At 38.9% G+C, this 14,712-nt stretch overlaps 1 protein-coding gene across 4 annotated transcripts in view; it reads left to right on the top strand.

Annotated features, from left to right (window-relative positions):
• Positions 1-14,712, top strand: part of CHN1 (chimerin 1) — a 192,626-nt gene that overhangs the window by 158,200 nt on the left and 19,714 nt on the right. For all 4 annotated transcript variants that reach the window (XM_011226216.3, XM_034654759.1, XM_034654760.1 and 1 more), the window contains one exon: positions 11,097-11,181. In XM_011226216.3, the coding sequence (XP_011224518.1) occupies positions 11,097-11,181 (85 nt within the window). The remainder of the gene's footprint in view (positions 1-11,096; positions 11,182-14,712) is intronic.

Here is a 14,712-nt window from a genome sequence, read left to right as displayed (position 1 = left end):
CAAAAAGCAATAGACTGAACAATTACTGAAATTCACTCAGGGTTGAGAATAGTTTTGCACTCCAGTAGGAGTAGAAAAATGTGATAATATATGAGGCATTGTTTAAGTCCTTAAAAGGATATCATCTTAGTAGCATGACTAAATTAGCAATAGACTAAAAGCTGCAGTGAGGAAAGAAATTGAAACTATTTGAAAGAATCCAAGTGGAATCTCTAGAGATTGAAAATATATCTGAAATGGGGGCACCTGGCTGGCTCAGTGGAGCATGTGACTCTTGATCTCAGGGTTGTGAGTTTGAGCCCCACACTGGGTATAGAGATTACTTAAAGATAAAATTTTTAAAATCTTAAAAAGTAATGAAAAATACATTGGATAATATTAATGGCATATTAGGCATCAAAGAAGAAAAGATTAGTACACCAAAGACACAATGGTAGAAAACATCCAAAATGAAGGACAGATTAAAAAAACAAAAAACAAAACCCAAAAGGACATAGCATCAGTGACCAATGGGGGACAGTAACAAGCAATCTGACTTAAAAGTGTAATTGGAGTTAGAAGGAGGAATGGTGAAGGGCCAGGAAACAGTACAATTATTTGAAGAGCTAATGATCAAAAAATTTGTAATTTTGATGAAAACCTACAGATCCAAGAAGTACAGTGAACTACAAACGGAAAAAAAAAAGTATGAAGAAAACAACACCATGGCATATCATAATCAAATTGCTAAAAACCAGTACTAAAGAGAAAATCATCAGCGCATCCAGGGAGGAGAAAACCAGGTTATGGGAAAGAAAAATTTTATTCCTGAAGTGGTACTTTACCTCAGCCTGGTTCATCCCTCACATGTGACATCAAAATGTGTAGAGAAACATCTCTAGAATCTAGAAATTAAACATGTATTCAGTTTCTCTTGAATTTTATTTTCATATTCCAGCTTTGGAATGTGTTTATAATTTTATAGCTTTATAGGATCTTAAATGTGCACACTCATACACAGAAATACAGGGTACATTTTTTTTTAAAGAAGAGAATTGATTTTTACACTACTCTTTTCTTTATTGACATCTATAAAGGTTATTTCAGTATAAGGAAAATATGTCAAAGGAAGAAACAAATTATTTTTGTCACTAGTATGCTTACATATTTTAGAAAGTTTTTTTTACAAGGCGGGGGGAGGGGAAGAGAATACATTTTACATAGAGATGAAAAATACAACAGAATTCTCATCAGAAACTATGCAAAACAACAGAGTGACATCTTCAAAGTACTCAACGACAACAAAAGAAAAAAAAAAAGAATCAGCCTAGAATTCTATATCGAGCAAAAATGTCTTTCAAAAATGAAAACAAAAATAAATTTTAAACAAAGAAAAGCTGAGTAAATTCATCACCAGGAGACCTATACTACAAGAACGTTAAAGGATGTTCTTCAGACAAAAGGAAAATAATACCAGATGGAAATTTAGAGCCATACAAAAAAATAAAGAATGCCAAAAGTAAAAATGTGGATAAGTGTAAAAGATGTTTTTTCTTTCATTTTAGTGAATACTTAAGATAATTGACTAAAGCAAAAAATAGTAATATTACATAGTTTATTTATACAAGTATATGACAACAATAGCATAACGTACAGGGTGAAGGAAGCATACTGTCGTTAAGATTCTTATACTATACATGAAATGGTATGATATTGTTTGAAGACAGACTGATGAGTTAAAGATGTATTGTAGACCTTAGAGCAAACTCTAAAAATATAAAATAGTTATAAACTAATAGGAGAGACAAAATGGATCCATAAAAATATGCAATTTTTTCAAAACTATGGAAGAGAGAAAAAGGAACAGAAGAGCAAACAAAGTATATAGAAAACAAAACCAAGATGGCAGATTTTAAACCCAGTCGTATTGATAGTTACCTTATATGGAAATGGCCCCCAATCTCCACTAAAGGGCAGAGGTTGTCAGATTGGATAAAAAAAAGCAATATCCAACTATATGCTATCCACAGAAACCCACTTTAAATATAAAGACCCAGAGAAGTCAAAAGAAAAAGATATACCATGGAGAGAATAATTCAAAGAAAATTAGAGTGGCTATACACACACACACACACACACACACACACACACACACACACATATTAAATATAGTGGTTTTCAGAACAAGGAGTATTAATGGGAGTGAAGAAGGTAATCATCAGGAGAGCATAATTTAAAATTTATATTCATCTAATAACAGAGGTTCAAAATACCTAAAGCAAAAACTAAAAAGTGAAATAGGGGCGCCTGGGTGGCACAGCGGTTAAGCGTCTGCCTTCGGCTCAGGGCGTGATCCCGGCGTTATGGGATCGAGCCCCACGTCAGGCTCCTCTGCTATGAGCCTGCTTCTTCCTCTCCCACTCCCTCTGCTTGTGTTCCCTCTCTCGCTGGCTGTCTCTATCTCTGTCGAATAAATAAATAAAATCTTAAAAAATAAATAAAATAAAAAATAAAAAGTGAAATAGACAAATCTGCAATTGTAGATTGAGAAACACATGTGGAAATCTCCATGACAGAACAGACAAACAGAACATTAACAATGAGATGGAAGACTTGAACAATAGTGTCAGCCAGTTTGGCCTAATATTTATAGAAGTATTCTACTCAGCAACAGAGGGCATATACTATTCAAGTGAACATGGAACATTCACCAAGATAGACAGTATTCTGGCCCAGAAAACAAGTGTCAATGAATGTAAATGGATTGAAATCATACAAAGCATATCCTTGTACCACAACAGAATTAAATTCAAAATAACACATACCTGAAAAATTTACAACTTACTGCTAAATAACTCATGGATTAAAGAAGAAATCACAAGAGACATTAGAAAATATTTTGAACTGAATAAAAAAATACAACATATCAAAATTTGTGGAATATAGCCGAAGTAGTGCTTATGGTGAAATCTTTACCACTAAATGCTTATTTTAGGAAAGCAAGAGAATCTTAAATCAGTGAGTTAAGCTTCCACCTAAAACTAGAAAAAGATGTAATTAAATCAAGAAAGAAATATTAAAGATAAGAGCAGCAATCAATGAAATAGAAGAAACTAGAGAAAATTTGGATCTCTTTCACTAGAGCTTTAAAAAGAGTTTTAACTACATAGTTTAATAATTTCTTGTGCATTTTATTCTAACCTTTTTCTTGGTATATCATAGAAATACTTCCATTCATAATGTATGTTAACAGTAAACTTCAGGTGACATTCTTACAACTAAGCCGAAGAGCAACTGAAACCTGGTTATGTGGAGCTATATATTAGTACAGAATTGGGACTGTGAGATAATGTGGATTGTTCTGAGGGCTGTCTCTTCGTTCAGTTTGCCTGTCTATAATGTGCGTATAGACATTACCTGTCAGTCAGCTATGGATTGTACAGTGTGGTTTTATTGTACAACCAAGTATGATTCATTCCTTTTCCTATCGTATCTTCATAATACAACTTTAGGAGATTGATATTTCGAAGTAATGATTCATTGTGTTGATTTTTTATTACTGATACTTGAAATGCAAACTTATTAATCCAAGTAATAAAACTAAACTTTCAAAATGAAGTGTTTTAGGTTATGGCATTTGACAGTTTTAAACTTTAACCATGATTCGGTTTAGAGGTAAAGTTCTCATTAAAGCCCCTGTGGGGAAGAAAAAGAAAAAGAAATTTGCTTCTGAAACTTAAAGTCCAAACATTAAAGTCAGGGGTTTTCTAATACTTTAAACACTCATATTTTGAAACAACGTATTTTTAAATTACTGGTTGTATTTATTTTTTCACATCTATTTATTATACAGCCTGTACTTTGTAACATAATAAAAGTAAATAAATAAATGGAATCCCTGGAAAACTTTGATATCTCAAAGTTCCAAAACTACTGCCTGATTCCTAGGTTTCAGATTGTTGGCTCTGTCAGGAGCTACTCCGGCAGCTGAGAACAGAACACAGACACAAGCAGCTGCGTTTGTGTTCTAGCATGAGTATGGTTGTGTGGTTCTAAGTAAGTTCACTTGGTCTACACCACAATTAACTCAGCTGTAGTTTTAGAGATATTTCTCCCTCTCTGAGATACAGTGTTCATTTGGGAGGTGGAGGGTGGGGGAAGGTGGATCATGAAGCAAGCCATAAAGAAATGTAAACTCTCTGAATAAGGCCTGCATAGAATTGGGGGAAATGGACTGTATGAGTGGAATTGGTAAGAATCCCGTATTTGTCTGTACGTGTTTACTTAAGGTGTCATTTTATATACTAATCAATAAAAACCATTTTTATAATATTTATAGGTGGAAGAACTACCTTATTATATTGCCCTAATAATTGCCCTACTAATAAGACTAGTATTATAGTCTGACAGTATTATACCAGCGTTTCCCTAGTGTTATTTTTCATATTCAAGGGGACATCCTTTATTAATGGTCTGGCCAATGTATGTCTCACAGACTTTTATGGTATCTCCCTCAATTTTGAACGGTTTTTTCATTCTTGAAACCTTAGGTCACTGATTTTCTGTCATTTGTCATCCTCTCCAAAATGGTACTTCTGTGTTAACTATTGTGAGGTCGAGTGTATGCCTCACAGAGCCCCTGCAAGCTTTCCCCTGTACAGTCCCTCTACAGCAGCGAGTTGGAGAGGCTGTTCGCACCTGGGCCCCTTCACCCATGATCCCGGGCCTCCATGCAATGCCCCCATTCCGCCTGCTGGGGGCACTGCATGGGGCCAAGGGGTATGCCCCTCGTTCAGCTCCAGGCACTGTTTCGGTAAGTGTTTGGTGCACTCCTTCCACCTTTCCTGCTGTGGGCACTACGTTACACATCCTTTCCATCCAGACAAGAAGAGTAGGCACGGCTAGCATGTTGTGGGTGCTGGGAGCTTAACCGCACCCAAACCTGTTCGTTAGAGACCTTTCCTCAAGAGTTTCGAAGCCACTAGTCATTTTGACTAGATTTAACTAGATAATAAGACGAGAAGGTATTGCCTTGATACTAAAGATACTCCTGTTTTGAGTACCTGCTCCCCACGGCTTTTTGCAGGGACCCTACACGGTTTTTGTATTTGTTGCTAATGATCATAGCCAACATTATGCATTCTCTGCTCAGGACTTAATAGTATAAACCAAAATACTTTAACTATGATGGCAAAATCAGGACCAAAATTCTAAATTTCAAATATTTTGGATTGAAATTAAGCCATTTTGGTGAGACTAAAATTGGTTACATAAAAGAGTACATTCTGGTTGCCTGAAAGATAAAAATGGGGGGGGAAAGGAGAAAAAGCCTTTCCTGCCCAGCTGCCTCTCTACCTACATTGCTTTTCATTATGATTTTGATCATCTGTTCTCTCCCTTCATCACCCAGTACCAGACTGCAGAGCTGACTCACCAGAGCCTCCCAAATGTCAGTCCTCTTCCCCCAAAACAAAATTTCATTTTCCCAGGTATTTTTTTTTTTAAGTGGCTCCGTGCTGGGCGTGGAGCCCAGCACGGGGCTTGAACTCACAACCCTGAGGTCAAACCTGAGCTGAGATCAAGAGGTACATGCTTAACTGACTGAGCCACCCAGGCACCCCTCCCTGAACATTGTTATCACCTCCAACCTAGGTCACATTTGCAGCAGTCTTTGCAGGTATGCTCCTTTGCCGTTTGTATTCATGCTTATTTCTAGAGGGAATGTTATGGCTTGGAAGGGATAATGAAGATAGGCTGAAATTTTTTTTCCTCTTCCGATCGCATTGATTTCTTCTCCTCTCCTTTTATTACTGACATTCAAACTGGAGATGCAAATGTCAGAAACATGATGAGAAGATGTTCTGGTTTTCTTATAGAAGCCGGGGTTTAGGGCAATATAATAGTAGGCCCAGTGGCGAAGAGCTTCAGTGTTTACCCAGATCAGTGCTTAGGAGACACGTATCCTCAGCCTGTGCCACGGGGTCCCCTCAGTAGCCCAGTCACTCCCCTCCCTGTGTGTCCTCAGCCTGGTTCTGACTAGCGCCTTCTGTGTGATAGACTTTTGGGCTCTATTAATTAACTCAGTCTTTCATATCTGTTTCTAAGTGATGTCAGTGATGTTAACATGAAGGGAGTTGTTCATAGGTGAAAAGCAATCTGAAATGTCATGGTAATAAAGTTGTCTTCTTTCCAGTTGTAGAAAAGGACCTTCAAACTAGTTGCAATGCCCTTTGTTCATGAAGGTATAATTCATGCTGTGTACTCTGTCACTTTCATTTGTCAAGATGGACCAGAGGTTTGGAGGTGGCCTAGAAAATAATCTGTGGCCAATTTACAAGGTTGCTTTTCTCAGGACCATCCTTGACCTCCCTGATAAAGTTACACACTGAAGCTGCTTGCTCTCTAGGATTATCTTATCAAAACACCCTCCCCAATGGGATTTTTTTAAAAATTGATCAAGTGATTTGTTCAAATAACTCTAAGGAAGAAATAATGCTGGTCAGTTTCCCACCTTATAAAGTCAGTGTATGTCATTAAGGTCACATAGTAAAGAGCAGAAACAGACTGGAAGAAACACTAACTAAAGATTAGATGTCATAGAATAAAATAAGACACTACTTAACACCTCATTCATCTTAAGACCACTGTCCCCACTGTCAGCCTCAACTATAAGAAACACAGACAAGAAGCCAGAAGTTTGTGTTTTCCTTTTAAAAGGCCTTCAAGAAGAGTATAGCTGACATATGTTCTTGATTTACATCCAGTGCTAGCAAACTTCTGAGATGACCTCATCTGCATCTAGAATCAGTGAATGGGAAAAGGGACAAGGGGATAAGGAAGAAGGAGAAAGACCTGACTTGACAGCCTTGGAGAATAAGAAGAAACAGGAAAACTAAAACACAAACTTTGGAGCCATTTAGAATCAAAATCCTAAGGAAAATGTCACTTAATGATTGTCCGCTACTTGTTTCTGTTGTAAAGACATCAGTAATTCTGAACCCCAAATGCTGACCAGCTCCTGATCCCTAAAAAGGTATCTACTATGTTATAGGGCATTCCAGGTGAAAGTTGCCATCTGTTTCAATGCAGGGCTTCGGGCCCGGCCCTGGCCCCCTTGAGAACTGCTCTAAGCCTCCTTTCTCCCAGATTCCACCCCAGTTCTTCCTTAGCGTCCTCCTAAGCAGAAAAAATCCCCACGGTGCAACTTTTGACCTTTTAATTATTATATTTTGAATGCCCATTACATTCTGATTTAATCATTTTTAAGACAGGTAATCAATACAACCATCTTTCTTTAACGAAATGATCTGCCGGTGTCCGTGTCCTGGAGCCTTGTGTGCAGGAATAGCATCCTTTTTCCACTGTGCTGGAAGGAATAGCTCTCCAGTTGTCCTGCTTGAAGTTGCATGATTTGTGCAGTTAATTTTTAAAGATATCTTTTTCTGAATTGGTAAAATACATGATATAAACGTCACTGATTATGTAAAACTGCATAAATAAAACATTTAGATAAAGCACTTTAAAAAAGCATTTGTTACTTTTTCTTTAATGTGCTTGACCCTTATTGTATGACTTAGTGTCATCCAGAAAAGAAACTTGCTTTCAAGTCCAGCAGCCCTCCTCTGAATTTCTGGCCAGTTCCAGGTCCTGTTCCCCCTTTCTGCAAACTCCTCGTTTGCTTAGTAACTGAACTTCCATCATAATGCAGAGACTCTAGCCCCATGACTCCTGCACAGCCATCCGCTCCCCTCCTTCCCTTTTCCCAACTCAGGGAATGGGGAAAATAATTCTCATTCAAAGCCAATCCCTCTGCCCTATCTCCATTTGCCACCGTCAGGAACTTTACTCCGTGAGTTACCCCCTCTTTCCCAGAAGTCTTCAAACTGCCATTCCCCTCCTTCCTCACTTCCAAACCTATTCTGCTTTTTTCCCCCCGTTCATGCCCTCTTCCCCTCTCCTGTGCCTCTGATTCAGTTGGTTACCAAGGCCTGTTGATTCTGCCTCCTACATACCTCCTTTACCCCTTCCCTCCATCACCGCTGCCTGAGTTCAGCCCACACCATCTGTCACCCGGACTCCTGCCATACATAGTCTCCTACCTAATTTGTCTTCTGCCAGCCTCGCCTGCCTGCCTGTCACTCACCTTAAAAATCTTCAGTGGCCCTGCATTGCTCACTGGGCAAAGTATGAATCTGTAGGCGTGGAAAAGAGAGGCCCTGTCTGTCTCTTGATTCTTGCCATGTGGTCATCCCCACCTCTGCCCATGCTGAACTTATGATTCTCTAAACGTCCATGTACCTTTGATTTCCTTGGAACAGCCTTTCCTAACGCACCCCCTCCAACACGCACACCCCAGTGCTGCCCCACAGGTCACCCAGCTGACCCATCTTAAGCCTGCACAGTGCCCCTCCCCCAGCTTCCCAGGTACTTTGTGGGCCCTTTCTGTGGAGCATTTTCACGCTGTATTTAATGGGGAAAATCTACAGTTAATGCCTCAAGCCAGTATCCTTTTTCTCTTTTTGTATGTCATTCCTTTAAAAATATTCATGAATGAATAAAAATAACTACTGAATGAAGTCTCTGTTTTGATGACCTCTAGAATAAAAAAGACAAAAAGGCTACAGTATTCCATTTTTACAGAGTCCATTGTCATGGAGCCATAGAGGTCACAAAACAAAATTTAAGAAACATGAGTTATAAAGATTCAGAAGGGAATCCAGTTAAACCTTGTTATACACGTAGACGTTTAGTAAGCTTCTGGTGCTTTAGTCCCCTTTCTAGAACTGTTCCCTGGTGAGCTGTATAAGCTACCTTCCAAGTGGTTTAAACGAAAGAGAAAACCACCACCACCACCCCATGTGGCTCAGGAGGCCTTTATAAAGGACCATCCAAGAGGGAAATGTATAAATAACAATTCCCTAGAGATTGCTTTCTGTGCTCTCACATGTGATCCTTCAGAGTGCCAGCCTGCTCGGACCGTTCACACCCTTCCTTCAGTATATGTCATATGAAGAAATGTCCCAAGATTTCCCAGGTGCCACATTCACTGCTGCTGTTTTGAATGCAGGGAAGGGACTTGGTTCTGTCGTAACCTTTCAATACTCAGTGCTGTTTCTCACAAGCCTGGTTTTAAGTTATTTCACATCATCTACTCTGTCTTTGCTCTCCCAAATGTAACTTTAAGATCCTTCATCGTGAGATAACTGACAGGTACAAGACTGGGACTTACTTCCTCTGTGCTCCTAGGCCATTTCTCTTAACCTCACCAAGTCAAGTGATACTGGAGTATCCAACATCTAGCAACATCTAAGCCAGTGGGTATCCCAAAAACTTTCCCTAAAGCTAACGTCCTGCTTGTATAGCTATTTCATGATTATGTAACTTTTTTTTTATACAAGTCAGTGCTGTTGCAATCATACCCCTCAAAGCAAAGCAAGACTGCATACTTTATCCAGTTTTATTCACTCAGAGGAACACCGACAAACATAAAGACATCACAGACTATCTGACTGTTGATCTTGGGCTATGCTTCAGAAACCCTAGGAAATGCTTTCAGTTTACAGGCCCTGAGCATCAGTAACAATCCGGAAGCAACTGTGTCTGCATTCCTGATGCTTTTCCATGAAAGACATAGAAGAGATTATGGCCTTCTTTTCAAAATCGACACGTTTTGTGCTCAGGCTCACTTGGCAGTTCCCAGAGTCACCAGCACATGCCTGCTTGGAAGGGACCAACACCAGGTTATCCATGACAGCCTTACTTAGCTGGTATTAGTATTCTGACATACCTTTACTTATTGATTTTAATGGGTTTGGTTTTTTTTTTTCATTTTAACATCTCTGGAATTGGGATTTCTCTTATAACCAATGGTCTGTCATATTTACTTGGCTAGATTTTTCTAAATGGAATATATGCATCTTACATTCATTATAAGTCTTGTGTTCAATAGCATCTTAAGTTAGAAAAGACAAGTTATAGATTATCTTAAAAATCATTTACCTACTTGAAACATAAAAAGAACAGTGGCAAAAATGACAATCTTAGTGGTGAATTTCATTATTTGCAGTAGCCATTGTGGCAGATATTTATGTTGGAGCCAAATCATCACTCTTTGTGATTTGCATTCTCATATGACTGTTTTCTGCAGGAGGAAATCAGACATATAAGAAATTTTCTCAGGTAAATGTACTTTGATACACAGATCAGTGACTTCCTGGTTCCCTCTCCCTTTTTCTTTTATTTCTTGGGTACATTTTCAGCCAATATTTGCTTAGAATTTTTTTTTCCTCAGAAATCTCAAAGTGTTATGATAATATTCCAGATTTTTCTTTTATTTAATATTGGGGTACGGATTCCTTGCTTCTCTTTTCTACCAATACTTTTTCATCTGAATTAAGCTAGAATGGCTTCTCTTTCCTATGAAGAAAAGTCTAGAGGTATCTTAGCATTTGAATCCTTTCTCTGGGGCCTCCTTTCTTAGGGATATAGGAATCAAGTGCAAGAAAATGGTTTCGAGGCTGGAATGATTCGTGCATAATTACTATACTCAAATAGGGTTTCTGATTAACTGTAGCTTCTGCAGTTTCTAAAATATATTCATTCCCTTAACTAACACAGTAAGTATTAAATGGTTTTAAACAGAAATTGGCCCTTTTTGATGATTCAGTTGTGACCAGTCACTAAGTATCACCCTCACCATCTGTGGTCACAGGAGGTAGGTCATCTGACAAAATCCTGATGGAATCCAAACATACCCTATGTCTCTCCTTCTCCTCCTCCATGCCGTAGCACCCAGAAAATGCCAGTATTTGTGGAACTCAGAGATAAGGCTTACAGCTGGAGGGGACCAGTTGGAAAACCACTGTAGAAATTGTTTTGCAAAGTAAATTGCAGAATATTGGTTTGATGCATCACCATTTCTGAAACAAAGAGGAACTCAAGCTCTGACAAATTTTAACTGCTTGTTGGTCCCACTCAACCAAGGTTTTTCTAAATGTAGCCATACCGCGCCTCTTCGGTACTGACTACGGTTTGTATTTCAGTGCTTGACAGAAAACAGTCTCCTCGTCCATGTGTTTTCCCCTCTGGCCACTCTGTCACTCACTACTCTTTTTCAGGTCCATACATTCAGAGGGCCACACTGGTGTGAATACTGTGCCAACTTCATGTGGGGTCTCATTGCTCAGGGAGTGAAATGTGCAGGTAAGAGCTCTTCCCTTTTTGCTTTATTGAGTTACAAAGTTAGAAGGAATAAGTTATAAGGAGATTTGCTGTTATGCATATACCATGGGCTGGATCCTGGTTTGCTCTTAACACACGTGCAGTAGGCTAGATCCACAGACACACACTTGGGAAATTGGCAGTTTATCTGCCCTTAACCTTCTTGTACTTAGTGGGAGCAGACTAGGGATCCAGTATCAGTCCATTAAAAAGAGAGAAGTTGGCCTGTTCAAAAGTCTGATAAAAGGAGATAAAAGTAAGGCAGTTATATTTAACTCTTGCCTTTGATGTTACAGTAACTAAATTTATAAAAATGATTTTTTTAATCAGTGTACAGGGACCTATGATTGTTGCCTTGGAAACTGAATTTTAAAGATAACTTGTTAAGCTGGATTGTCCTTACTACAATTTTTTGCAAAATCAAATCGAAACTTTAAATATCTGTGAATTTATCTTCAGAGATGGTTACCAAATTCTGAAAAACCACTTAGTCAGTAATATTTTGTTCGTGACATTTTGAAATCTTGAATATGCCAAATCCTTTTTATAAAATATGACCATAGTAGTTTTAGATATAAATTTAGAAACTTTGAAGATTTACACATAAAGAAATAACCAACTCTGGGATTTATTGAAGTGCTTTATGAAAATAAGTTATTCATATCATGTGGAATTCATTTGTATAAAACAACTGTACCAAGAATTGGCCATTTATTCAGACTACTCTAAATTCTGACATAGGCTTAAAAATAAACATTTAAATTATAGTGTTTGGTCAGAGACATTTCTTTCTGCTATTTAAATTGTAAAACTAAAAAATACATTCTTACATGTCTTTTAGCATGAAGCTTAATACTTAAAATGTATATTTAATACTTAAAAATGTATACTAAAAGTAAAGTATTTCAAAATAACTGTAGTAATTTGTCAGGTTTATCACTAAAAACCCACTTTTCTTTTGTGGCGATTTTTTTAAATTTTTAATTCTGGTCTGATTAGCATACGTGCATTATATTAGCTTCAGTGTACAACACAGTGATTCAGCAGTTGTACACATTACAAAGCGCTCGTCGCAGAAAGCGTACCAGGAGCTTCTTACTCTTCCATCTTCCCCGGAAGTCTCCTGCGGCATGACGTTTTTTCCTTTTTTTTTTTTTTTTAAAGATTTTATTGATTTATTTATTTGGGGGGGTGGCATGTGGAGGGAGAGAAAATCTCACGCAGACTCTATGCCTGCCAAGTGCAGAGCCTGACGCAGGGCTCCATCTTATGACTCTGAGATCATGACCTGAGCTGAAATTAGGAGTTGGACACTCAACTGACTGAGTCACCCAGACGCCCCCCACTCCGTGACATGATTTTTAGTGGAATATTTTTGTTGCTCATTATGTGCAGAAATTTCTAGGGTCTGATTTTTCTTACTTCCAATCTGCATTTTTTTAATAGCAAGGTACAATATGCATTGCACATTAATGTTCCAGTCCTTCTTTCAGTTATTATTCCTTTAGCATCACTAAGGCATGATAGGGTTCCAGGCATACATCATTAGCCAAATCCATTCAAGGACCTCCCAGTCACACACATGGATAAGAATTCCCCATGTGTTGACTCTGAACCAAGCAGAGGTATCCATCAAAGAGAGTCTCAGCTCAGATCCAGTCTGACTCCTCCATCATCCTAGAGGGATGACAACCCCATTTACAAGGCTCTGCCCAGAGAATAAATGAGGATAATCTTGTCAGCCTTCCAACTGGTGGTTACCAAGTCAGGAAGAGTTTTGGATGGCTGTGGGTAAGCCTTTGAACTGGAGGCGAAGACACTGGAACCTCAAGTGTTGGTAAAGTAATGTTAAGACCATCTACACTGTGGGTTTTCAAAGGTAAATGGAGTGCTCTTTCCAGAGCAAAGATGACCAGCTTACGGAATGTTGGTCTCAATCAGCATGTTTTGCCTCTGTGACACAGCCAGACCAGCCAAGACCTTGCAAGAGTTTCTTAAACACTTTATGACTGTCACTAACTTAAAAGCTTTTCTTTTACTGGAGTTAATGATGTGTATCACTTAAATTTTGAAATATGAAGCACATCTACATAATAATTCTGAGTTTGCTATGTTAGAGAATTGGTGCTACATGTATGGCTAATCTTTGACAATATGCTACAATCCCAAATCATGTTTGAAAGAAATGCTTTGGAACCTTTACGATAGTAATAATGTGAAGGAAAAGGAAAGAGAAAATGGTCTGCTCCCTCCCACAGCTGCCCGCATTAACAGTCCCCACTGCTTGTTGCATAATTGTCCAGGAATTGAAAGAAAAGCCTTGAGGAGATTTTTTATTTTTATGCCTTGTCCATAAAAGCATTATATTCTACGTGATTTGAACCATATTAATGTGTAAGAACAAGTCAACCCACTTTTTTTAAATGTGAAGGTTGGCATTTGAATTAGTTCTGTCTTCTATGACAGCCAATTCTTAGATCTGAAGTGGCTCTTCCTGACCTTTGAGCCATCCACTTTAAAACAGAATGCAGGTATTAAGAATGTAAAGAGAGAGAACTATGATAGGTTGAACAATGGCTCCCTAAAGAAGTCCACTTCCTTATCCCTGGAACCTGTGAATATGTTACCTTTAATGGCAAAAGGGACTGTGTGATTAAAGTTACAGGTTTGAGCTGAGACTATTACCTTCGATGGTTGGGGTGGGCCCAGTATAATAACAGTCATGGGGGTCCCTACAAGAAAGTGGCAGAGTCAGAAAAAAAGGGACAGAAGCAGAGGTCAGAAAAGGGAGAAGATGTCATGCCACTGGCTTTGGAGAGGGAGGAGGGGGGCCAGGAGCTAAGGAATGCGGGCAGCCTCTAGAAGCTGGAAGAGGAAGGAGAGAAACACATTCTCCCCTGGAGCCTCCAGAAGGAGCACAGGCCTGGTAACACCTTAATATCACCTAGGGAAACTGATTTTGGACTTCTGACCCCCAGAACTAGGACCTAAGCTCCTAATGTGGTGAGTTGCTGAGTGTGTGGTAATTGGTTACAGCATCAATAGGAAACTAATACGTTAGCCGCTAAATATGCAAGATATTACTTCCAAAGGAAAAGGGCAGACTAACTGCCTATCATTAAAGAGATGTATCGGGGCGCCTGGGTGGCACAGCGGTTAAGCGTCTGCCTTCGGCTCAGGGCGTGATCCCGGCGTTATGGGATCGAGCCCCACATCAGGCTCTTCCGCTATGAGCCTGCTTCTTCCTCTCCCACTCCCCCTGCTTGTGTTCCCTCTCTCGCTGGCTGTCTCTATCTCTGTCAAATGAATAAATAAATAAAATCTTAACAAAAAAAAGAAAAGAGATGTATTTATCTGCTTTGGACCCTAAGACAGCTTGCTTTATTCCGGTTTCTTTGTTCAAAATCCACCAAGGCAGAAGAGAGCTTGTCAGGAATTGTTCAGGGAGCGTTTGCCAAAAGCGTCAGTTTTGTATCTCCCCTCCCCACTCTTTTTTTTTTAAGACATCATGTG

Source organism: Ailuropoda melanoleuca, chromosome 2 (assembly GCF_002007445.2).
Source record: "Ailuropoda melanoleuca isolate Jingjing chromosome 2, ASM200744v2, whole genome shotgun sequence".
In the NCBI taxonomy this organism is placed as follows: Eukaryota; Metazoa; Chordata; class Mammalia; order Carnivora; family Ursidae; genus Ailuropoda; species Ailuropoda melanoleuca.
The sequence above is the reverse complement of the archived record's forward strand: the minus strand, read 5'-3'. Positions and strand labels throughout refer to the sequence as shown.